The 25,209-nt window shown below is 48.0% G+C and overlaps 1 protein-coding gene across 3 annotated transcripts in view; it reads right to left on the reverse strand.

The window, feature by feature from the left end:
* The window catches only part of MOB3C (MOB kinase activator 3C), a 59,606-nt gene that overhangs the window by 18,649 nt on the left and 15,748 nt on the right, over positions 1-25,209 (reverse strand). For all 3 annotated transcript variants that reach the window (XM_090048758.1, XM_090048757.1, XM_090048759.1), the window contains exons 2-3: positions 22,604-23,121; positions 398-600 (exon numbers count right to left, since the gene is read on the reverse strand). In XM_090048758.1, coding sequence (XP_089904884.1) covers positions 398-600; positions 22,604-23,021 — 621 coding nt within the window. In that variant the 5' untranslated portion in view covers positions 23,022-23,121. The remainder of the gene's footprint in view (positions 1-397; positions 601-22,603; positions 23,122-25,209) is intronic.

The following is a 25,209-nucleotide window of genomic DNA, read 5'->3' on the forward strand; positions in this document are numbered from 1 at the left end:
TGCCTTTCAACGGCAAGGTGCATATTATACTCTACAGTGTGCTGTAGTCAAGAAAATATGGTAACATGCAGGCACCATGGCAGAGGCAGGGTATAAGGGATGATGTATAAAATTATGAACTTAGATGGGAAATTCTTCCTAATTGCAACAGACAGCTTAGGAGAAAGCATGGAGGTCTAACAAAGCAATAGGGATCGTGGCTGACATTGCTGGCAGAACTACGGCAGACATCAATTTCCCGATAAGAAACCAGACGGGGAAAATCCAAAGAGCAAACAGGCGCAAAAGGTGAGGGCATCTGCGAGGGGCTGACGCTGTGCCGTCCCCCTGCCCACGGGACCATGTCGCCCCCCGTACAAAACAGACAGCGAGTTACCCTCGCAGATCACGTTCTTACCAAGGGCTCCAGCTCCCGGTGGTCGATGAGACTGAACTCCCTGATGAAGTAGTAGAAGTGCTTGTAGCAGGTGTTGACGTGTGCTTCAGCGCCCATGCTGATGATGCTGTCGAAGTGGTGGATGTAGACGTGGACGAAGACTCGGAAGAGGCGGGTGAGGATCTTGGTGCACACCTGCTGGAAGTTCTTGGGGAAGGGGATCCCTGCAAGACAGACACGAAAGGAGCCACTGTCAGGTCCCAGATGCCTCTCAGTTCCCAAGCAACAAACGTGCTGAAAGCCTGAGTGCATTATCATCCTAGTAGCAATACAGAGTAATTCTCACCACGGCTCATTGCACTCATCGCCATCATCTCCCTGTTACCTTGTGCGTCCCTGTTTGTTTTCCTGTAGCCACCTGTTGCCTCTCACATTACACTGAAAACCTAATTCTGTAAAGATTAATTCACGCGCTTAACTGTAGGCACTGAGAATTGTTTCCCCACCGTCAATAGGAAGTTCCCCGCTGAGTCTGTTAGACAAGCACTTGATTGGGATAGTTTAGCTAGCAAAGATCCTGCCTTGTGCATGGGGTTGGGCCAGATGCAACTTCCTCAAGTCCTTTTCAGCCCTATTACCATAATATATCACATACAACATGCACCCCCTTTTTCATAAAAGCAGCTTTTCAAATTGCAGTATTCATTATATATGTTAGTATGGTAATAGGATATAAGGTCATAGCAGTTTCTGTATCCTAGGCCTCTGCAGGGAGAGGGGCAGGGGAGAGGAAGAAGGTGAAGCAGAAATAACAGAGCCAGAAAACAAGCATGCTGGGATCACTAGCTGATGCTATTAGTTATTTCCTGATACTTTTCAAGGAAAGATTTTTTTTTCTTCATTCTTTCTTTCAAAAGCAAGGTATGTCTCTTACTCCAGGGCATGTTGTATATGAGATAATACAGTATTTTATGAGTTTAACAGGTTTTGCATCAGACTCCAGTCTACCAACCCCCCCCCCCCCCCCACAAAATGAGCAAAAAGAAACAAAACCCAGATTATTTTCTTTGGCAAGAAATAAGGAAAATGACTGTCCCCTGGGAAGTGAAGTTAGGAACATGGGACCCAAAAGGGTCTCAAAGGCTGCTAGAAATATAAGGGGAAAAAAATCACCAAATAAAACCCCCCAGACATTCAAAAAAGTCTCTGGATTGGTAATACTGAAACAGGCAGTTTTGATGCTGTAGAGGGAAACACTTCGTTTTTAAATATCAAGAGGCTGTCTTGAGTTTAGTTTCAAGCAACCTGAGTCGAACGCAAAGCACAAATTTTTCATTTCAGTCTGCCTCACTGGAAAACGACAAACAATTTTTTCTTGCAAAGAAATCATTACTGGTAAAATTATTTTCCAGTGGAAGCATTTTTCAGCATTAAGAGGGAAAAAAAGGCCAGCCCTATTCAGACTATATCAAGTTAAGCACATGCATCAGTTTTTCCAGGATTAATCATACCTTGGATTATAATTTCTTTTGTGAAGCGACTGTCCTTTCCTTCAACAGATATACAGCACCTAGCACAAGGGACGCAAGCCCACAGGTGCTAATGCCGTACAAATACTTATTATGAATTAGGGATACAGGTTTCAGCCACGTTGGTCAACAGGAAAAAGTAGTCAGAACTCTTGGTAGAAGTAATATCTTTTATTAGACCAACTAAATAGTTGCAAAAAAAGTCTTTATTTTCAAGCTTTCCGGCTCACAACTATGTAGTTGGTCTAATAAAAGATATCGTCTCTATCAAGACTACTTTGGGCTGTAGGCCAACGTGGCTAAAACCTGTATCCCTGAAACATGCAAAAGATATTGTAATTAGCCGTTTTGAAATAAAAACGTCATAATTTTACCAAAAAAAGGAGCAAAAATTCAACAACCTGAAACCTGGAGAATACCCCCTGCTCCAGCCTTTTGTCTGAGCTGAATGTGCATACCTGCTAACCGACTTCTGTGCAACAGGGAGCCAGGAGAAGCACTCCATCAACCCTCTCTCTCATGCAATAGAAAACACCTTCCCCAAAAAGAAGCAAAATGCAACACCCCGCTTGCCATCAGACACTTTTGAGGTAAACAGACTGCTTTAACTTTTGTTTGAGCCCAATTTGCATACAATGAACTTTTCCACCCAGGGGAACCTATAACATCTTTTTATTCTCCTGTGTGATATGAACTTTGATTTCTACCTGGAAGAAATGTTACAATCCATTCTCCTTCGCCTGAAGAAGGGCATGTGAGCCCAAAAGCTTGCAAATAAACCATTTTTTTTGCAACTGTTCAGTAGGTCTAATAAAAAGATCATCGCCTCTACCGAGAGTTCTGACTACTATAGTGAATCACGATTTACCAAAAAACTTTACCCAATCCAGCTGTACAAGACTCCTCCATTATAGCAGTGGATTAGACCTGGCTGAAATTTTGTGAAAATATCGTTTTTGTCCCCCTTTACTCAGAGGACAGAAGTAGCCCGCCTTCACTATTCATGTGACTGACTCTGGTGCAGCAGTTGCCTCTCAGCGTCTGGTAGAAGAGCAGGAGGCCCTGATCTCAGCTTGGACCTGCCCAAGTCGACTGTACTCGTTCTCAACCTTTCCAGACTCAAGGCGCCCCTCGATAGACTGGAGGCCTCCCTTCAAAAATGCCAGCTCTTAGTTTTCACTCAAGTTTTGACTACAGAAAACTACTGGAGTCATTCTTTTGTTGCAAAGAGCTCTGAAAGGCCACAACAGAGCAGAATGGTTTTAACACTGTGCATTCCTGTTTGAAATCTCGGTGAATTAGGTTTGCACACCTAACAGGGCTAACGTTGTGTGGCACCCCGGAAAGGTTCTCAAGGCACCCCAAAGTGCTGAGGGACTCAGGTTGAAAATCGCTGCAATACTGGAAGACAAATCATTAGTAATAATATTGCCTCTAGAGGGCACCAGGTGAACGCATGTAACGGCCGGTCCTGAGTCTCCTCGGTGGAGGTATGCCATATGCTCTGACAAGAGCCAAAGCAGCAATAACAAGTGTTCTGTGTACTCCCACCTCCCATATATAACATACCCACAGGGACTGCTACGACAAGAATTTGGCTGCCCTATATGGAGCCAGCAGGAAGGAAAGGCCTTTCTGTTATCTTTTCCACCGTACAATCTTGCTCAACTCAGCTGGAACGACGCATCATCAAAACTAATCCTGGCAGAGAGATCCTGGCTTCTAGCAGCATGCTTAAGCCATGCGGCATCTTCACCCAGGCAGCCAAAGGAGCCAAAGAGCCTGGGCAGAGACCTCAGTGCAGCCAATTTACAGATGCATCCACGATTCCCTTTCCAGATCCATCCACCCCACCTTATTCCATGTAGTTGACCAATTTTGAAACATGCTTGGCACTACGCACTGACCTTCCTAACCATGCTTGCAGCCCCAGCACTTCCCGCTGGGGAATCCCACAGATGAACACAAGTGCCCCCTCCCTGATGCTTCTCCACCTCTACATGCCATCAGGCTTCCCTGAAGCAGTCACACCAGCAGGAACCAACTTGCTTTCCACACTGGTTTTCAAATGAGCCACCTTAAGCCCCTGTTTCAAATGAATGCCTCACTGGAAACGTAGCAATGGGCAATTAAATCAATGAAGCCTCCCAGCTCAATAATCTCCAGGTGATTGTTTTAGTACAGCTAAGCAGAGGCATGTCTGCATAATGCCACAGATGAAACTTTGCTGTGCTAACGAATGGGCCCCATCACGTTACTCTATCTATGTTCCCCATTACCCAGCAGGTCTCCCTGCACCAGACAGCATGCGACTCGCTGCCTTTTACAACCGTGCCAGGGTTGAACTAGCGGTGGATTCGAGCCTTGAAGCTCCAGGGTGTGGGACCTGATGTAGGGGTGCATGCAGGAACCAGGGCTAAGTGGAGGTCATTAGAGACCAGCTAAAAAGCGTGGCTCCCTCTCTATACTAGCATAGCTGCGTGGCATTGCTTTGTCCAGTCCCTTCTCCCTATGAAGTCACCTCCTCTCAAAGGCTTGGAGGAACGCTAGAAGGATCCAGTGAACTTTTTCCTGGAGGAGAAATATTTCCTTTCTGGCGGTGGATGCGAAACTAGTCGGTGGGTCTCCGCCTTGTTCCACGTAGATGAGTGACTGCAAGGCTCAGGAGAGAGGCCAAGGGGAGAGGGAGTCCTTTGCATCGAACTCCTTCTTGTGAGAGGAGGACTCGTGGCCTTTTTTATCTTAGGTTGGCATGCAGGCCTGCCCCAGTGGGACCCAACACCCTGACCGCAACCTATAGGAGCGCCCATAAATCAAATAGTAACAACTCCCACGCCGTGGGGATGTGGTGACAACGCATAACGTGTACAAGCGCCCATTGAGGCCAGCTCACCCCAATGTAAGATCATCTCCCAGGAGACCGATCTTTGCGCCTGGATCTTCCACTCACCTAGGAAAATACATGATCATTGTAAGAGAAAGCTTGTAATACAACAGCTGGATTTGGAGAGAGAGGGGTGGGTTTCAGAAGGGCTTAGTTTTATGCGGCACCTGGAATTCAGGTATAAAAGCTGGGAGCCAGGCCACTAAGAACGAAGATGGGCCCCTCATTTAGAGCTCTGCAAATGAAAGATTTTTTTTTTGGTGACACATTGATCAAACTAGAACAAAACCAACCAAAGATCAGCCTTGGGTCAAACAAAACATCTCTTGGGGACAATGTTTTCCTTTATTTACTCAGTCCCCATCTATAGTGAGTGATGAGACTTGATGACCTGTCCCTCCCTGTCCCAGGTCTTCTGAACCTGTTTTAATTAACTGTAGGAATGTTTTGATAAATAAATAGCGACATTTTCGGAGAAATGTCTAAATGAGTCCTTTTGGCTTCTTTAAACAAGCTCCACGTCTTTTTCCAGCTGAAATTGTTGGATAAATTTGACACAGATTTGCTGATAGTTTTGATCAACTTGAGTCTCTGTTTTTCAGCAAATAAAACATAACCAAAACACTTTCCCGATCTACTCCTAACATGTAAGAGTGACTGCTACATATCACCTCTTTTCTACATTTCTACTTTCTCATTCAATTGCTTATTGCTAATTAAACAATACTCACTCACTTAAAAGTCCTTCACTTAAAAATACTCTGTCGCTCCTACAAGCACTTTCCTCTTCAAAACAAATCCACAAGCCTCTTCTGCCAAGAAAAGAGCAATGATTTCATTCTGAAGTTTTCTAAGACTTGATAGAGAAGTGAGTGGGGTTTTTCCCGCCATCAAGGTCCCACTTAATTCTATGAACAAGCCATGCTAGCAGTCTGGTCTGCCTTCTGAGATTGACTGCTGGGTTCTTCAGAAAAAGAAAATGGAAACATCTTCTGTATTTTTTTTTTATTATTGTAAAACCCTGCATTCACAAATGCCATTTTCCTGAAGACCAAAGTTGTATCAGTGCCACTGCTGGGCTGTCTTTTTGAGATATTCAAGATGAAAACGATAGATGCAATCTCTCCCCAAGAACATACAATTGCCACTTCTAGCTCATAAAACAAACTACAACACAAAGGACCACATTACTGGGGGACTGTCTACATGTGCACACTTAGTGCGCAGTACCTTAATTACTGTGCAGTAACCAAAAATTACTGCGCCGTACGGATGTGCATCTACACATGCATGCCCGTACTGCACAGGAACTATGGTGACTTGCGCTGACTTGGGTGTAAATTTTCTACCTGCATCATGCAGGTAGCAAATTTATGCCCAATTAGTTACTGTGCAGTAATGCACATGTAGATGCATTGCTGTGTAGCAACACTGTGTGTGGACTGACTTGGGAATAACTACTCCCAAGTCGGTCCAAAGTCTGCTTACTTGTAAATTTACTGTGCAGTAAATGCACATGTAGACACACCCGCTGCATTGCTGAAAACCAAACCAAACAAAAAGCTCATCCTGCTCATAATATATCCACCAACAGGTATACAACCAGCGGACCAGATTCTGCTCTCCTTGATGCTGGGATAAGTCATTCCCATGGGTTTGCTGGAACCATGCTAGTTTTATGCAAGAGGAAGAGAACAGAGCTGTAAGTGTCCTTTACTAAAGAAAAGAAAAGCACTCTTCACGCTCAGCGTCTTTGCCCTTTTGCTATAATGTACATGCTTTTCTGTTAGAAAGGGATTTTTTATTACTTTCTTGGCTATTGGGTGCAGTGCACACCTGGGCTTCGAGGACTCGGGAGATGTGTGCTCTGTCCATCTCTGCCACAGGCTTCTTGACCCACCTAAGACAAGTCACTGTACAAGCCAGGGGCAATCCTGCCGTATCTATTTAGGGTACCACATTTTTGAGGCCACTGGCATATACATCTCTAACATATTTAACGATTTCTTTACCTCTGTCTTCCTAATAGGGACCAGTTCAGCCATCGGGCCCCGAGAGAGACACGCCTGGGCCAGGGGTTAGCGAGGAGTTAGAGGGTGGACGTGTTCAAGTCCGCTGGTCCGGACGATCTTACCCTAGGGTTCTACAGGAACTGGCTGAGGTCATTGCGGGACCCCTGGCGCGGCTCTATGAGCACTCGTGGTGCTCTGGCGAGGTGCCGGAGGACTCAATGTGGTCCCATCTTCAAAAAGGGAAAATAAGAGGACCCGGGAAATTACAGGCCAGTTAGTCTGACCTCAATCCCGGGTAAGCTCTTTGAAAAAATTATCCTGGCACACATCCAGGAGGGCCTTGCGGGGGAATGCATGCTCAGGGGCAACCAACATGGGTAATAACACATGAAGATGAACATGGGCCGGCAGTGTGGGGAGGCAGTATCTCACTCGTATGATCAGGGGTCAGCAGGGCAGGCCTTATGAGGATAGGCTACGGGACCTGAACCTGTTTAGCCTCCACAAGAGAAGGTTAAGGGGGGACCTTGTGGCCTGCTACAAACTGGTCAGGGGGGATCAGCAGGTATTGGGGGAGTCCCTGTTCCCCCGTGCGCTGCCAGGAGTGACCAGGAATAACGGTCACAAGCTGGCGGAGGGTAGGTTTAGATTAGATATTAGGAGGCGCTACTTCACAGTCAGGGCGGCTAGGGCCTGGAACCGGCTTCCAAGGTAACCAAATTGCACAGCCAGGGCCAAGCTGTCCCTGAAGACTATGGGATCCTGCAAGAGTTCAACTGAAGGCCTTGCCTATCCTATCCCCACTACAGACCAGATTCAAAGGCCCTTGCTCCAAAGCCTTTCCACTGATTTCACCAGGCTCTGGGGCTTGGAGTCCAAGCACAAAGCTTCGGAGATTTACCTCTGTGTGAATCGCATCCGTGCTTCTGCAGGGCACCGCGGCCCCAGCAGACCCATCGCAGCCTGCAGAGCGGTGAAGTGGCGGCCAGAAACGCTCCCCTTAATAAAGAAAATCCATCACAGTAAATTACCTCTAATGAGGAGATGGTACTGATGCTTCCACTGGGAAATACACTCTGTTCTGAACAGCGCATATCCCCAAGTCCCTGGTGAACGGCTCTCGCTACCAGGAGCTCAGCATGGGGCTTTGTGTTTGTCGCCAGCTGTTTATCACAGGGGCTGTTTCCCCCGTTGCTTTCCTCACAAAAACAAGTGACAAGGAAGACGTTTGAGCCTACTGGATGGGTGAGGTCTCTTTGGGGAGAGAGGGGGAGAAAAAAGCAGCCAGGAAATACGGAAAGAGCAAGTTGGATAGAAGAATCATAGAAACCTAGGAAATGAGGGTTGAAGGGACCTCAGGAGGTCACAGCTAGTCCAACCCCCTGCTTCAAGCAGGACCAGCCCCAACTCCGTCATCCCAGCCAAGGCTTTGTGAAGGTCTTAAAAACCTCCAAGGATGGAGATGCCACCACCTCCCTGGGTAACCTGTTCCAGTGCTTCACCACCCTCCTCATGAGGAAGTTTTTCCTAATATCCAACCTCCACTTCCCTTGCTGCAGCTTGAGCCCACTGCTCCTTGTCCTGTCTTGAGCCCATTGCTCCTTGTCCTGTCATCTGCCCCCACTGAGACCAGCCCAGCTCCATCCTCTTTGCAGCCCCCCTGCAGGGAGGTGAAGGCGGCTATTCAATCCCTCTCGGTCTTCTCTTCTGCAAACTAAAAGGACTGTGCTTCCCAAGGAAAGTAGTGTCAGCGGTCCCGTATCCACCTGATTTCATCGGGAGGAGCCTAGAGCAGTGGTGCTCAAACCTTTTGGTCTCACAAGCCAGACAAACAGCCCAGGCTGGGCCGTAGACCAAATCTGCAAGGCTGGCACCCAGACTGGGACCCGCATGTGCAGATACGGCCTCAAACAACCACACACCCAGATTGGGACCTGTGTCACCCTGGTCCCACACACCCAATCTGGCACCCAGAGCCACACCACCCAGCCCACAGGGCTTCCCACGGGTCTGGAGATTTGGCAGCAGGGGAGGAGCAATTCACACTGCTATTGCTCCCCCGTTCTCCGATTTCGGGACCTGCAGGAAGTCCCACAGGCCACATGACATGGATCCACAGGCCAGATCGGGCTCTTCGGCTAAGGGTTGAGTACCCCAGTATAGAGGATGAAAAAGGGGCTGTACACTAGACATGACAGCACCAGGCAGATCAGTATGACTACATTTGGCAAAAGATGCACTTACATTTTAACAAGCAACTGCCCTTCAATCTCCACTCAGGCGTGTGCGTGTGCGTGTGCGTGTGTTCATATTTGGGTGGGCAGGAGCATGGGTGTCTTCTCCTCTGCCCGTATCTACCATCACTTGGGTCTAGCGGCCAGCTGCACGGCTGCCATTTGCATCACAGGGCTGGAGGGGACCTCACGGGTTATCTCCCTGCACAGATGCAGGGTTCCCTGTTCCTGATCCATCCCAGGCAGATGCCTCCATCCAAAGCCTTCTTGAAAACTGCCCAAGGAAGGAGATTCCCACAACTTCCCCAGACAGTTTGTTTCATGTCCCTACCATCCTTAGCAAGGAAACATTGCTTGAAATCTGCTTTTCTCCATTGCTTAGTGCCTGGTGTACTAAAGCAGGGAGAACCTTGTTTCTCCTTTTTCTTTAGAGTCGCTTTCAAACCTCCGAACGCCGCAATCATATCTCCTCTTCATTTCTTTTTCTCCAGACTCATCCTACTGCATCCTCATATAGCTCCCGAGCGCGCTGTCATCTGCCTATTGTCTCTGAATCCTCTCCAGCTTCTCTACCTCCTTCTTTAAAGGCAGCGTCCAAAACTGCAAACAATATGCCAGCTGTGGTTCAAGCAATACCAAGTAGAGTGGTATTATCAGCTGCTGTGCCTTGCATGCAATGCTCTGATAATACAGCCGCAAACAGCATTTGATTTTTTTTTTTTTAAACCTGAAACAGCATTGCATTGCTAAGCATCCACCTCAAATCTGATCAGCCACATGCCACGCTAGAGAGAGACGCTGGCAGAACTCAGGTTTTGTTAGACTGATCGGTGACGTCCGGTCTTCTGGCAGCTCGCTTCAGATGAATGGGGAAGGGGAGGAGAAAACACAACAAGTGTGGAACAATTGTCTAGGGGAATGGGAAGTCATAATTCCTTCCTGACACGACTGCGACCAGGAAATGACCCGGCGCGTGGAGATTGGACTGTAGAGTCTCAGCTTCTCCCCCCTGACAATTGCACCAGAGGCAGGTTTCCACTGCAGGAAAACAGACTTCCCCATTTTGCCCATATTCAGATCTTAACACAGGCCACGGCCCAGTGTTTAAAAGCAAGGAAGCAAACAGCCCAGGTTGGGTCCACAGGATCTGTTCAGCGTGGGGGGCCGGTGAGATGAATGAAGACCTTCCTCTGGGCAGGAAGCATGGTGGAAATCTGATAAGCCATCTGTCTTCTCTTTATAAGCCACTGCAAATTTCCAAAGCCCTCAAGGCTTTTTAGCATCCTGCTGCCTCCACCCAGCTAAGTCATAACAGCCTCCGGCGCAGGGCAAGATGCTGAACTTCAAACGGTGACAAGTTACAAAGCAGCGGGCGCCAGCTTCGTATTTTCTTCCTCTCCTGGTGAAGAGTTTTGGAGTCAGATCTTCTTGAATGCACAACAACATGCTACCCCTCTCCTACCCCCAGCCACAACAAAATACCAGCTCATGTTATGCCCTGCTGCATTTAATTTTGCAGAGCTCCTTAAATATCATTCCCATGCATTTGCAATGCTTTGTCTCTTGGCTCTTGCCTGAGCTGCCCCTAAAACAATGACCAATATCTTCTTAAATACCATTGTCATGCATTTGCAGTGCTTTCTCTCGTGGCTCTTGTCTGAGCTGCCCCTAAAACAGCGACCAATATCTGACCTGACAGTGGAGCAGGACTTGTCATGGGCTTCTGCTACAACCAGGGACCTGAAGAGCTACATGAATCGCCCTCTCACTCCATCCTTCTTAGAAGAGGAGCCTTCTGGTCTGAATGCCTCGGGATAGTTTTACTAACCAGAGACACAGAGTCATTAAAGTGCCATGAATCCAGTGTCAAAAACACCAAGAAAAGCAGCAGAAAATGACTGGGGGGCAGGTGGGAGGGATCTGCAAGGAGAAATTAAAAAGAGCTAAACAGGCCAGGTCACCAGCTGGTCAAAAATCTGCATAGATCCACTGTGTTGAGTGATGCTTCAAGCCCTAGGCAAGGTAGCAGCACGTGAGTCAATCCTCTTATGTCAACCATCCATTAGAGGGGAATACATCTCTCTCTTCCCTTGTGGGGTTACACAGGGTCCCCACGAATGGTTACCCATCTTGGAGAACCCTTGAAGAGAAGCCATCGCTCCATCTCTCCTTGTTTCTTGTTCCCTTTCCCTAGCAATTACAGCAATTGCACCCCTTGAGCCAAAAGTCAGCCCATGATGGGGATGTAGAAAGCAGCTGAGGGTGCTACAGGGGTTGGCAGATGTGATTGCAGAGCTGCTGGCCATCATCTCTCAAAGCTCATGATGATTGGGAAAGGTCCTGGATGGCTGGAAAAGAGCAAATCTAGTGCCCATCTTTAAGAAAGGGAAGGAGGATCCGGGGAACTACAGACGAGTCCCTGGAGAAATCATGGAGCAGGTCCTCAAGGAATCCATTTCTAAGCATTTGGAGGAGAAGGTGATTAGGAGCAGCCAGCATGGGTTGACCAAAGGCAAGTCCTGCCTGACCAACCTGATTGCCCTCTATGGTGACATGACTGTCTCTGGGGATGTAGGAAAACCCGTGGATGTGGTGGACCTTGACTTTAGCAAGGCTTCTGATACAGTCTCCCACAATGTTCTTGCAGGCAAGCTAAGGAAGTACAGGCTGGATAAATGGACTGTAAGGTGGAAAGAAGACAGGCTGGATCATCAGGCTCAGAGGGTAGTAATCAATGGCTGAATGTCTCAAGTAGAGTGTCCCAGGGGTCGGTCCTGCGACTGATTTTGTTCAATATCTTCACCTGGAAGATGGCAGAGTGCACCCGCAGCAAGTTTCCAGATGACACCAAGTTGGGGGGAGTAGTAGGTACACTGGAGAGTAGGGCTAGGATTCAGAGAGACCTTGACAAATTGGAGGATTTGGCCAAAAGAAATCTCATGAGATTCAACAAGGACAAAGTGCAAAGTCCTGCACTTAGGATGGAGCAATCCCCTGCACTGGTACAAGCTTGGGACCAACTGGCTAAGCAGCAGCTCTGCAGAAAAGGACCTGGGGGTGACAGTGGACAATACGCTGAATATAAGCCAGCAGTGTGCCCATGTTGCCAAGAAAGCAACCGGCATCCTGGGCTGCATCGGTAGGAGCGGTGCCAGCAGATCGAGGGCAACAATCCTTCCCCTCTGTTCAGCACTGGGGAGGCCACATCTGGAGTCCTGTGTCCAGTTGTGGCCCCCACTACAGAAAGGATGTGGACAAACTGGAGAGAGTCCAACAGAGGGCAATGAAAATGTTATTAAAACACACATCTTTTTCCTCAGGTAGAGATGGACAAACTGAGAGCAAGCATGGTTTTGCAGATCAAAACATGGGGCGGAAGAGACCTGGGCTCTGCCATGATGAAGGGCTTTAAGGCACTTTGCCTCTAGGCTGGAAGCCGAATCTGTTAAATTGCAAGAATGATTTTCCCCCGTCTTTGTCTATATGACAATATTAAATATTTTAGGGCTGGGGGCTGTTTCTCACTGCCCACACACTGTCTAGCCAGCACAGTCCTGTAAGCATAGCGACAATATACATATTGACAGCTGGTTGTTATAGACAGCCATAGTTTCCAGGACAAAGAAATATCATGGCTCTAAAATTCAGATTAACCCCAGTCAAGATACAGAATAAGCCTCCTGAAAGCGACCGCGAAGAAGGGACGCTGCCTGACAACTAAAATGAGACGTTCTGGTATTGCCGCAGTCCTATTCCACAGGATTCACTTTGATTAAGGGGCATAATTAAAAATAACTCCTCTCATTTAATAATGTGCCAAGGTTTCCTCCCAGCCAAGCAAGAGTATCAACAGTCAAGTTGCAGCAAGGGAAGTTGAGGGTGGATATTAGGAAAAACTCTCTCACTAGGAAGGTAGTAATATGCTGAACCAGGTTCCCCAGAGAGGCGGTGCAGTCTCCATCCTTGGAGGTTTTGAAGCCCCAGGTGGACAAATCCTTGGCTGGGCTGATGGAGTTGGGGCTGGTCCTGCTTGGAGCAGGGGGTTGGACTAGATATGGCCTCCAGAGCTTCTTTCCAACCCTCATTTCCTATTATTCTATGAATGGTCAATCAATTATAGTGGCTGCTGTCCTAAAGTTTTTGTCCTACTCCACTAATGGGACCATCTACATCTAGAAGAATCGTTCGTCCCGCCACCAAGAAGTCCTGTCCGAGGTGGAAGAGATCATCTGCTGAATAGCGCTCAGCAGTACCGCAATACTCAGGTTTTTAGCATGCATTAAAAACCACACTAAGGATTTAAGTTGGTTAGAATATAAATTTCCCTGGTTGGGAGATGGCCAGGAGAATGGGATGAGGAGCAATTCATAGCTGGGCACTGATTCAGCATCTCAATTTTAGCTTTGTTGAGATGCTTTGCTTGAAACCCACAGTTGGGCTTTCATGCTTAGACAATTATGTTTTCTGCACGCTACACTGATCGCCTCGAAACAGAAGGGAACCATGTGGGACAGCACAAAAAAAAGACATTAAAACAAGAAAAATCTGAAAGCACTCATAATTAAGGGAATGGCAGCCTAATATGTCTTGTATCTCTCTTGCCAGAACTACTTTGCCTATATAAGACCAGCTAAATGAATTATTAATCAGTACCATGAAATAGTAAAACAAAGATTAAAAAAAAAATCATTGATTGTTACAGAGGAAATTATTATTATATTTAAATCCTGGATTTTGTCAGCTTACTGTTAATTGAATTGTCCCTTTTTTATAAATGTCTTCACAAAAAAACCCACTACTTATAATTAATTGTATAAGAGCAGCTGCAAACATTACTTGGTGTCAATTTTGGAAGGAGATGAAAAAAAGTTAAAAGAAAACTTCTTGCAAAAGCACCCAGCTGAGAAAACATCAACAACACGCTGAGGTCAAAGATTGCTATGATTTTTCCTTTATTATGCAAAGAAGTCTGAGATGGTTTTGCTTTTTAATATAATTGTGCTCTTTGGGAAAGTGCATTATATAAGATAGAAGCAAAATCTCCCTTTGATGCTTGCTTGACTCTTAAGAGCATAAATAAATCTCATTCGTTTCCCTGCCCAAACTTCTGGGCTTGCTATGATTTGTCAATCGCCAGAGATCCAGAAAGGTATTTGTGTGTCCAGCGCCTTCTTAAGCACCTGCATGCCCAGAGGTTTCTGGTCTCCAGCAGGAGCTGGGCACCTAAGCAGGAGTTAGTTTCCTGACCGCCTTTTTGAATGTGGCTCCCCTGGTCTACAACTAGGGTTTGAACTAGGAAAATTATTTGGGGTACCAGTGCAATTTTTTACTGAAATGATTCTCATAGTATAACCCACAGTGTGAATGCAGATAGCACCTGTGCCCCAGTCTATCACTAGAGCTCGTTGCTCTTCTGCTACGGGACTAAGACTTGGCCTCCGTTTTAAAGTTGTACAATGCAGGGGAGGAAAAAGTCATACCTCTACCTCTGCAGCAATGCTAGCAAAAGAAAGACTTTATTGGACTTTACTGCCTTTACTGGGGCAGGAGGCTGGACTTGATGATCCTCAACGTCCCTTCCAGCTCTTATGTCTACGAAATCTATGAAAATCTGCCGAACAGCACTCAGCGATACCACAATGCTTGAGAATACTGCATGCATTAGAAACCACGGTAAGGATTTAAGTTGGTTAGAACTTAGCCAACTTAATAACAATACTTAATAATCATGAAATAATGCCACTTAATAATAATGAAATAATAGTAAAGTATGTACGTCTTCCAGGCCGTGCTCAAACGCATCTGGGAAAGTACATCTGACAGGCTCTCGTACAAGGCGCTGCACTGGAGAAGGCGGCCAGCCTTGCTTACGGGGTCTCCTCTCCTCAGTCCCGGCTGAATTGCTCTCCGTGTCGGGTGTGCAGGGTGAATGGGTTCACGGCGTATCGAGTCTCTTGCACCGTCTGTCAATGCGGGCGGCTGTCTCGTCTTCCTGAACCGTGCCCTGTCTATGGGCTTGTGATTTTGGGACAAACGAGGAAAGTTGAGGTTAACCTCAAGCAATGTTAGTGAATCCGAGCAACACTCGGCATTTCCCAGAACAGACTGTTTGTCAGGGATCTGTCAGCCCCTGCCAGAAAGCACAGGAAGCTGTCTGCCCTTGGAGAAGTCCACAGGACACGGCAACATCGCGTCACGAGAGAAGACAGACAACACCCACGTACAGAAGAGGGACTCGGAAACCAGGGCAAACCTCCTCCTGTCAGTAAAGGGCGTAGACAAAGATCTTACAAAATCCTCATTTGATCACAAATTAAGTGAGGATTTTGCCACATGACGATAGCGCTATGAAAGACTTATGCGATGTGTCAATGTTGTGTAAGAATCCATTATCTGGCTTCTCCCGGCTACGGAAAGCGTGAGGGAAGGGGAGAAGGAAAACCCGAATATTTTTAGCACAAAAAATTGTCATTTAAAAAAAAAAAAAATCAAATGAAAGTGAAAAATTTCTCCATTTCCAAACAGAAAAGGGAGGGGTGGGTGGGAAATCAGCTCTTCTCAAAAAGGTCAAAACACAGGGGAATGAATGAGGCAACTTTGAAAAGTACCTGGAACTGATGGCCAGTAACCAAGTCAGTGAGCTCCCAGTGAAGTGCAATAGTGAAGAGATCAGGATCCTTAAATGAACAAATATTGAACAAACGAATATGAAATTGAACAAATATCAATTATCACTAGGGCGGGGGTATGACCTCTCTGTGGGGTGCCAGCGTCACCATGACTGGAAGATGGTGACCCGAACCAGTGGCCGAGTCTACACGAGCAAGGACATTTGGTATCCCAGGAACAAATAGTGACACCTTGTACCACTGCCAGTTACCCCTGGGGAACACCCAAGCCACGTGCCCTCTGGCACGCAGCAAGTTACCCCAGGCGGGGTAGGAGAGGCTGGGACAAGCACCGCGCTAGCCCCAGCAGCCTTTCCTGGGGGCCTCCCAGGGCTGCAACAGCAGCGATCCTGCTGAAGTGTGGCTCCAGCCGGCCAGGCTCTGGTTGTGAATGGCATATGCTGTTGTTCTGCTTTTTTTTGGTTTTTTGCACAGGTTTTTTTTGACCCCTGGGTATCCACGGGCCAACAAACCTCCTCGAGCTGCTCTCCTGCAGCATAGAGAACAGCTGAACGTGCGGTATGTGGCACAGCGGACGTGTCTGCGGCTCCGCATACCGCACAGTTGCGCTCGTCTGGATGTGGCCAAGAAGATTAAGAGGCAACTTGACAATAACCTTGAGGTGCCCACATGGAGAAGAGATTTCTGATCATCGACAGCTCTTTAATCCATCAGGGAGATGGAGTAATGATGTCTGGTAGTCAGAACCTGAAGTCAGATAGATTAATTCCAACTAAGCATGAGGTACAAATGCTAACCAGGAGGGTAATTATTCATTGGAGCGGTTTAGGGCCACGATGGATTCTCCACAGCTCTTGCAGTCTACATCCAAGGAGCCCGGATCTCTTTCTTGCTAACTGACCTGCTCTTGTCCAAGCAGAAGTTGCAGGACCCCAGAATGAGGAGCCTTGACTGGGATTCAGGACACAACAACACAGCAAATGCATCATTAATGTGGGCTTAATAAGTGCTCTGCTCACGATATGGCTTGAAGACACAACAGACTGATTCTGGGTTGGCTGTCACGAGGAAGACTTTCTGGACGTGAGTTCCCACTGTAGCGCCTGCACTGATGCACTGACATCTTTTTATCCAACTCAATCCCCCTCGCCACAGAACTGAAACCAAAACCAACAGAGAGACCACTTCTACCACCATGCAAAAGGTGGACCCCCAGAAAGGATTCTTCCTTATGGATCAGAGATGCCATGAAATGCAAAAAAAAAAAGGAAGACTTCACTGCCCTTCCTGATTTGAAGGAGGAGCACAGATGCCCCAGTGATGGGTGGCAGTCAACAAAAGCGCTAGATCTTGAAGTTATCAAGCAGCTTTTGATCTCAGGTTAGGATATTGGCTAAAACTTAGGCACTTTAATCTGTATTTAAGTACTCAAGAGCTCTGATCTTCCAAAAGTGTCGAGCAAAACAGTAGATCCTTACATTGTTAGCAGCTCTGGCTACTCAGAGCCTCTGTTAACCAAGCTGCTTATTTAGGAGGATGCATTACAGTACCTGTTTTGGAAAGTCTCAGTGGTGGCTCATGCAAGCACCTGTGGGCCAGCACAAGAAGAGGGCAATTAATACCTTTGTCCTATGACAACAGTCAATATCCACTCATTCCATCATCTCCTGCAGGCACCTCTGCAAAGGTGCTCTCAGTGCTACCCAACTTACAGCCAAGGTTAATGTATTTCTTTCCATCACCTGTAAGATCAGGGTGTAACTGTGTTTAGTCTGGATTTGGGTTGTGTCCCTGGGGATGAAGCTAGGAAGCCAATTATAGAAAGCTTTGCTTAAAAAACTCGCAGTTCTCTCCTTGCATCTTTGTTTTGGCTCCTAGGAATTCTGCATGCTTCCCTGCTCGGTGCAAAGACCCCAAGTTACAGCCCATGAGCAGTCCCAGGTTAGGATGAAGAGCATGTACCTCAATTGTGCTGGACCCAACACAGATGTGTTAGGAAGAAACTCCCTCTCCAGGAGGCTGGTGAAGCACTGGAACAGGCTACCCAGAGAGGTGGTGGCATCTCCGTCCCTGGAGGTGTTTAAGACCCGGGTAGACAAAACCTTGGCTGGGATGATGTAGCTGGGGCTGGTCCTGCTTGGACTAGATGACCTCCTGAGGTCCCTTCCAAACCTCGTTTTCTATGATTCTATATGACAGCAGTGCTCTGGTACAACCATCAACCCAAGGCAGTCCTCCAATGCTATCCCACGATACTCCATGATCTTCTCATGATCTGCCTTTCCTCTTACAGCAAGAAGTGACCCAGGCTAGAAACCACTTTGCCATTTAACCTTGTCCTCTCCAGTAAGCCTCCAATCAAGTCTTTCCTTCCAAGTTCTCCAAGAAGGCCATGCAGTGTCCGACACAGCACGCCAGAACACACCTGAATGCTGTGGTAGCACAGAGTCAGGGATGCAACCACTGCCCATGTGCGCAATGTGAGTCTGCACTCACTGCACTGCATTAACTTATCTTGGGTCTGGTTATCAAGACAGACTGAGGAGCCAGCCTGTGTGTGTAACACAGACATATAGTTTCATAGTTTCATAGTAGCTAGAGTCGGAAGGGACCTAGGTAGATCATCTAGTCCGACCCCCTGCCTTGGCAGGAAAGAGCACCGGGGTCAGATGACCCCGGCAAGGTGCTCATCTAACTTCCTTTTAAAAATCCCCAGGCTAGGAGCCTGCACCACTTCCCCTGGAAGCCGGTTCCAGGCCCTAGCCACCCTGACTGTGAAGTAGCGCCTCCTAATATCTAATCTAAACTTACCCTCCGCCAGTTTGTGACCGTTATTCCTGGTCACTCCTGGCAGCGCACGGGGGAACAGGGACTCCCCCAATACCTGCTGATCCCCCCGACCAGTTTGTAGCAGGCCACAAGGTCCCCCCTTAACCTTCTCTTGTGGAGGCTAAACAGGTTCAGGTCCCGTAGCCTCTCCTCATAAGGCCTGCCCTGCTGCCCCTGATCATACGAGTGGCCTCCTCTGGACTCTTTCCATATCGTCCACGTCCCTCTTGAAGTGCGGTGCCCAGAACTGGACGCAGTACTCCAGCTGCGGCCTGACCAGTGCCGCATAGAGGGGGAGGATCACCTCCCTGGACCTGCTCGAGATGCATCTGTGGATGCATGACAGGGTACGGTTGGCCTTCTTGACTGCCTCCCCACACTGCCGGCCCATGTTCATCGTGGAGTCAATGACGACTCCAAGATCCTTTTCCGTCTCCGTGCTGGCAAGAGGGGAGTTCCCCAACCTGTAAGTGTGGTGCCGGTTCTTCCTCCCCATGTGCAACACCTTGCACTTATCAGTGTTAAACCCCATCCTATTCTCATCCGCCCACCGTTGCAACCTGTCAAGGTCAGCTTGTAGCCTATTGCACCCTTCTAGTGCACCCACATCCCCCCACATCTTAGTGTCATCAGCAAACTTGAACAGGGTGCTTTCTACCCCCTCATCCAAGTCACTGATGAAGATGTTGAACAGTGCGGGCCCGAGGACCGAGCCCTGCGGGACCCCACTGCCCACGTCCTTCCAGGTCGAGAAGAACCCGTCCACTACCACCCTCTGGGTGCGGCCCTCCAACCAGTTAGCGACCCATTTGACTGTGTGGGCATCGACACCACAGTCTCCCAACTTTTTGATGAGGACAGGGTGAGAGACAGTGTCGAAAGCCTTCCGGAAGTCCAGAAAGACTACATCCACAGCAACCCCTGCGTCTAATGATTTGGTGACCTGATCGTAAAAGGCCACCAGGTTGGTCTGACAAGACCTGCCACTGATGAACCCATGTTGGTTGCCCCTGAGCATGCATTCCCCCGCAAGGCCCTCCTGGATGTGTGCCAGGATAATTTTTTCAAAGAGCTTACCCGGGATTGAGGTCAGACTAACTGGCCTGTAATTTCCCGGGTCCTCTTTTTTTCCCTTTTTGAAGATAGGGACCACATTGGCCCTCTTCCAGTCCTCCGGCACCTCGCCAGAGCACCACGAGTGCTCACAGAGCCGCGCCAGGGGTCCCGCAATGACCTCGGCCAGTTCCTGTAGAGCCCTAGGGTGAAGATCGTCCGGACCAGCGGACTTGAACACGTCCAGCCTCTCCAGAAGTACCCTAACTAACTCCTCGCTAACCCCTGGCCCAGGCGTGTCTCTCCCGGGGCCCGAGGGGGGCCCAGCAGGGAGGTGGCTGAACTGGTCCCTACTTAGGAAGACAGAGGCAAAGAAATCGTTAAATATGTTAGCTTTGTCATCTGGCGTGACGACTAAGTTGCCCATCGTGTCCTGCAGGGGCCCCACATTACCCGGGACCCTCTTTTTACCCCCTATGTATTTGAAGAAGGACTTCTTATTGTCCTTAATCCGGGAAGCTAGTCCTATCTCCATCTCTGCCTTGGCCTTCCTGACTGCCCCCCTACATCCTCGGGCGACTGTAACATAGTCCTTCTTGGTGATGACCCCATCCCTCCATTGGGTGTATGCCTCCCTTTTAGCAAGGAGACATTCCCGGATGCTCCTAGTGAGCCATGGGGGTTTATGTGCCTTCCTGCTCCCTTTGACCCTTGTTGGGATTACCTCCCTTTGGGCATGGAGGATCGTCTCCTTAAGGAGCAACCACTCACCTTGGACATCTGGCTCCCTTCCCCTCTGGGTCCTCAGCGCTTCCCCAATGATCCTCCTTAGCTTGTTGAAGTCAGCCCTCCTAAAGTCTAGGGCTGTTGCCTTGCTGCAGCCCTTTGCCACCTTATGCTGGATGGATATCCCTAAGGTATGCCAAAATCATCTTTTGGAATTAATGGAATCCGAATTCATACAAGTCATTTGGGCTAAGTACAGAGTCAAAAAGCCCAAGGCTGAATCAATTTAATCTTCACAGGTTAGTTTAAGTTGTATAGCTTGAACCAGTAAGCAAGTGAACAGACATTCACGTTTGATTCTGGAAATGCAGCCACTTGCCTGCAGTGGCCCAGGCCAGAAGCCAGGGGGTGCTAGAGTACACCTCCCTGCTCAGGTGGAGCAGACTGCTTGGGCCAAGGCCAGCCTGCCCACCCAACAAGTGGGGCTTGTAGGGGAGATGCAAAGCATCTTGGGGTAGTGTAAGTTAACTTAAATCTGGAGGGGGATTGAGGACAGAAGTTCAATAAACTCATATCAGTTAAGTCTGATACTACATCCATCCAGGTTTATCTTAAACCGGTTTTGGCCATTCTGCAAGCAGTTTACGTGCACTGAACTTATGTTGTGTTACAGATTTGAACTGGTTTCCAATCACTCATATGGGTTTATGTGTAATTTTTGTCCCTAGCCTTGGAAACAGACCGGAGGAGATGAGGAGCTATGCCACTTCACGCCAGCTGAAGAACTCTCATCTGAAAAGAAAACATTTCCAAGGGAGACAGAAAGGCTTGGTGGCATATAAACCAATGAGAGGAGAGATTGTTATCTAAGGGGAAGTTTATTTATAGAGTCCCAGTCCTTCGTGAAAACACTGAAAACAATGAGAGCAACCTCTCAGAAAACTAAATTGATAGTAATAGTGCTTCAGAGAGCAGGGTGGTTCACCGATACCCACCACAGAGCACAATACCATCCCTGAACGCTCTGCTCCTGAAAGAATGCAGAAAAACCTGACTAGCACGTGTAACATTATTATCCTGCCTGGTTAATGAGGATTAAATCTGGAGGTTAAGCAACAGCATCCGTGTCTGGCTTCTAGAAGCCAGGTTTTAAATCCTGGCTAAGGTGCTAAGAGCGTGTATTTCTGGTGCGCCGAGTCCTAATTCCCTCAGTGGTGATTTAAGAAGACCACCTCGTTGGCTGTTCCCACCATCATTAGGACGAGGAGTATCAGATACAACATAGGTCAAAAGGAAGGTGCATCAGTAGAAGAGTTTTCAGGAAGCCTGAGATGCACCCGTCCACACAGCCTGCCTGGCTCTAGGACTTCTTCCACCTCCACAAAGGCCCAAGTTTAGGAAAAAATATAATTCCACAAGCTAGCACCGCTTCATTACAGCGGCTTTGTGCTGCAATCAGCTAATTTTCCCTTGCCTTTCCAATTATTCTGAGGCAATTATTTTTAAAGAGGAAGAATAATTATGCATGGAAGGAGATTACTAGGATGTCGTAAATTCTCCATCATTCATCGGCTTGAAATCAAGTCTGAATCATTGGCTAAAAAAGTCCCATGCCTTGTGAGGGCAGAATGTGGGAATCCCTGGATGAAATTCTATTGCCTACAATATATGATCACAACAATATCTTTATTGGGTCTTAAACTACCAGTTCCCACATTTCTGTTCCTGGAAGACCACTTGAAGGGTGGGAGGTGATGTAAGGAGCCACACCACCAAGTGAACCTCCAATGCAATCCCATTTTTGCTCAACCTAACATATAACAAAGCTCTAACGAGGAGGATCATTGCTTGGTTCATCACAGGTCAACACTTACACAAATTCTCTCTGATCACTTGCGACAAATAACTGAATACAAAGGCTGTGGATCACAAGGAGCCCTTGGGCTGCACATCTGGAACCCCTGCTTTAAGTATTATCTTGCATATCATACACCCCCAAATAAGATGCGGACCTTGTTTTGGAAAGGATGAATGAAGACCAAAAATAAAATCTTTCCAGTCATGGCTAACTACTGATCACAGGTGACCCTGACTACAGCAGCTGTGGCTGTGAAAGGGTTAACACTGTCACTCTGACCCTGAAGGGTGCCAAGATGCAAGCACGGCAGCCATCTTGCAGCAGTGTCTCCCTGCTTCTATTCCAGGGAAGAAAATTAAATTCCCAACTTAAGACATGCATCCCAACTTTGTAGGGCTGATTTGTGGGGAAGGGGTGCATGTGACACGCAAGTAGATATAGGAGCTGCCAATAGTTTACTGTAGCCTGCTTACCTATCCTGGTAGGAAAAATGTCCTCATTGTTAATGAGCGTCTCGATCCAGTCCATCAGCTTGCACATATACTGGGGTGCCGACAGTTTGGTCGGCTTCTTGTATTTGTTATCATCTTGCCACCTGTACTCGTACTTGAGCCCACCGGACATGATGGGACAGGTCTTCTCAGTGCAGAATTCGGACATGGTCCCATAGATGAGGTTGATCCTGTTGAAGAAGTCAACCACGTGCACCGCGATCCAGTCATTGATGTTCTCCCCTGGTGGCAGCTGGACCACGGCCTTCAAGTCCAGCCCAGACTTGAGAGAAGCCTGGGCTTTCTTATACAGCTCAAACCGCTGTGTGCCAGGCTCAAATTTCTTCCGGGGACGAAAGGTCTTGTCCTTGTTGAACACTTGCTTGAGGCACAAAGCCATTTGGAGTGAGGACAGCCAGGTTTCAAAGCACAGCAGCTCGACCTCCCAGAGAAAATCTCTCCTAGGCCAGAAGTTTCATCATGAGCAATGCTGCAGGTTTCTGAAAGGCAAATGGATAGATCAATTATATAGCAAGCCAGCTGTACCGGGACCTCGTTGTTGGGGCTGCTCATGAGAAACTGGTAGCACGTTCAAGAGGACGGACAACTTTGTTTCTAAAGACCAGGACTGGGACAAAAATGAACTGGGTTCATGTCCTGGTTCTGCCATAGTTTCTCTTGGTGGCCTGGGACAAGTCCTGCAACCCCTTCTCTGTTCCTTACCTGCCCCATCTGCAAAATGGGTATAATATTACCTCCTTAGTTAAGATTTAGATGAGAGGGACTGTGAGTAGTTTTTGTGCCTTGCAAGAGGGAGTCCCTAATCTCAATGGAAGTCTGCAAATCCCCCAAACCCAGATTGCAAGATATGATACTGGTGCTACCAAGCACGGCCTCCCAGAATGCGCTGCGTGTATAAACCAAGACCTTTCTCATGGGAGGCTAAGCCACTGTCCTCTGAACCATGCCACGATCTGTTACCGAACAAGGCTCCGGTATCTCCGGGGCGTTTAAACAGCTGTTGCTCTGAAGCAAAAAAACACTTGCCTCGAACCAGGTCTTCCCAGCAGCCCCCAACATCCGCCCAAACTCCCCGTCCAATCACAACTGAAGCAGCTTAGTGTCGATTTCTTTTTTTGGGCAAGAGCGATGTTTCCACGCCCCCAAGAGCTTTTCAGCTCATAAAAATAGGTCTTCTGACCTACCCCTGTAGCTGGCAGGCGGTTCGCCTGCGGGTCTGCTGTGAATGCAGATGGCCGGTGGTTCACACAGGACTGTTACTGGTGTGTAGCGAGGGTGGGGGTGGTATTTGTTATTGTAAAAATAAAAAAAGAAGAAGTCCTTTAGGCCCCAATCTGATGCAGAAAGAGGTCCCAAGGGAGGCACCGGCTGAACGTAACAAAGGGGCATAAAAAGAAACAGCCCCCTCCATATGCAAAGCAGAAACACAATGGCGGCGCAGTGGTCTCGTTCCACCGGCGTTGGGAGGGATAAGCTAAATGCATTTTAGATTGGTCCCGTATCAGTCCTGACATTATCTCTGTCCCTGCTGAGGGAGGGTTGCGGGTGCTGAGGAGAGGGCATCGACCCAGGGAGAGCAACGTGGAGGGCTCTCCATGCACCAAACTTAATTCAACTCCCAGCTGCCTTCCTGCCTGCTTGAATTCCCCAGCATGAAGCAGATCCGGTTTATTCTCCTGGAAAGCTGAACTGAAAATCCCAGCCTGCTTTTCGGTTCTCCAGAGGAGCTCTGCAGACTTTACAAGGACCCGCTCAAAGACACTGTGCATGTTTACCCAGCTCCCAATGCAAATCATGCTAATGGCTGTGACGAGGGCCCCACTGTGCAAGGCGCTGCATGTATACATAGGAAGCCAGAGTCCCAGAATGGCTTGCACACTATAGATAAGGTAGAGAAAGATCAGGAGGGAAGAGAGGTATAGATTGTAGCCATGTCGGTCTAAGGACATCGGCAGACCAGGCTCTTTGGGTGAATCTGATATCTTTTATTAAACCAACTCAAATAATTGGAAAAAAAATCTTCTTTGCAAGCTTTCAGGTAGAAATGTCCTTTGTCAGGCAGTTGGTCTGCGCTCTTCCTGGATGGAGGGGAGAGAGACACCCGTACAGGAGAAGCCACTTGCCCAAAGTAACATGCAGAAGGGACAAGAACCCAAGTCCAACCTATTTGCTGGGCTATAGCAGCCCTGTATATTCACACAGGGCCTTTACAACCACCTTTGCAAGGTAGCCAAGAACTGCTTCGCTCACTAGAATAAAGCATGGCACCTCTGGGGGGTAGAGCACCGCAGCTCCTTAACAGCAACAGCCTATTACAGATATTGCTAAAACTCAAGGGAGAGGGGTTTCCTCTTGGGGCTGTGGCCATGTCCATGCTGCAAAGGTGTTTCAGTGCAGCTTGTATCAGAGCCCTGCAAGCAGCCTGCATCTCAGTACAAGCTAGCAGCCCCGGGGATCACCCAGATCCTCCAGTGAGTTTTGCTGCTTGCACCGTGCTTTGCGCCGTGGCTGGCCGTACCCAAGATAGCTCGGCTCTCTGTGAACCAGGCGCCTTCGCACGTGAAGGG

Source organism: Crocodylus siamensis, chromosome 5, assembly GCF_052110815.1.
Source record: "Crocodylus siamensis isolate JL-2025a chromosome 5, ASM5211081v1, whole genome shotgun sequence".
Lineage (NCBI taxonomy): Eukaryota > Metazoa > Chordata > Crocodylia > Crocodylidae > Crocodylus > Crocodylus siamensis.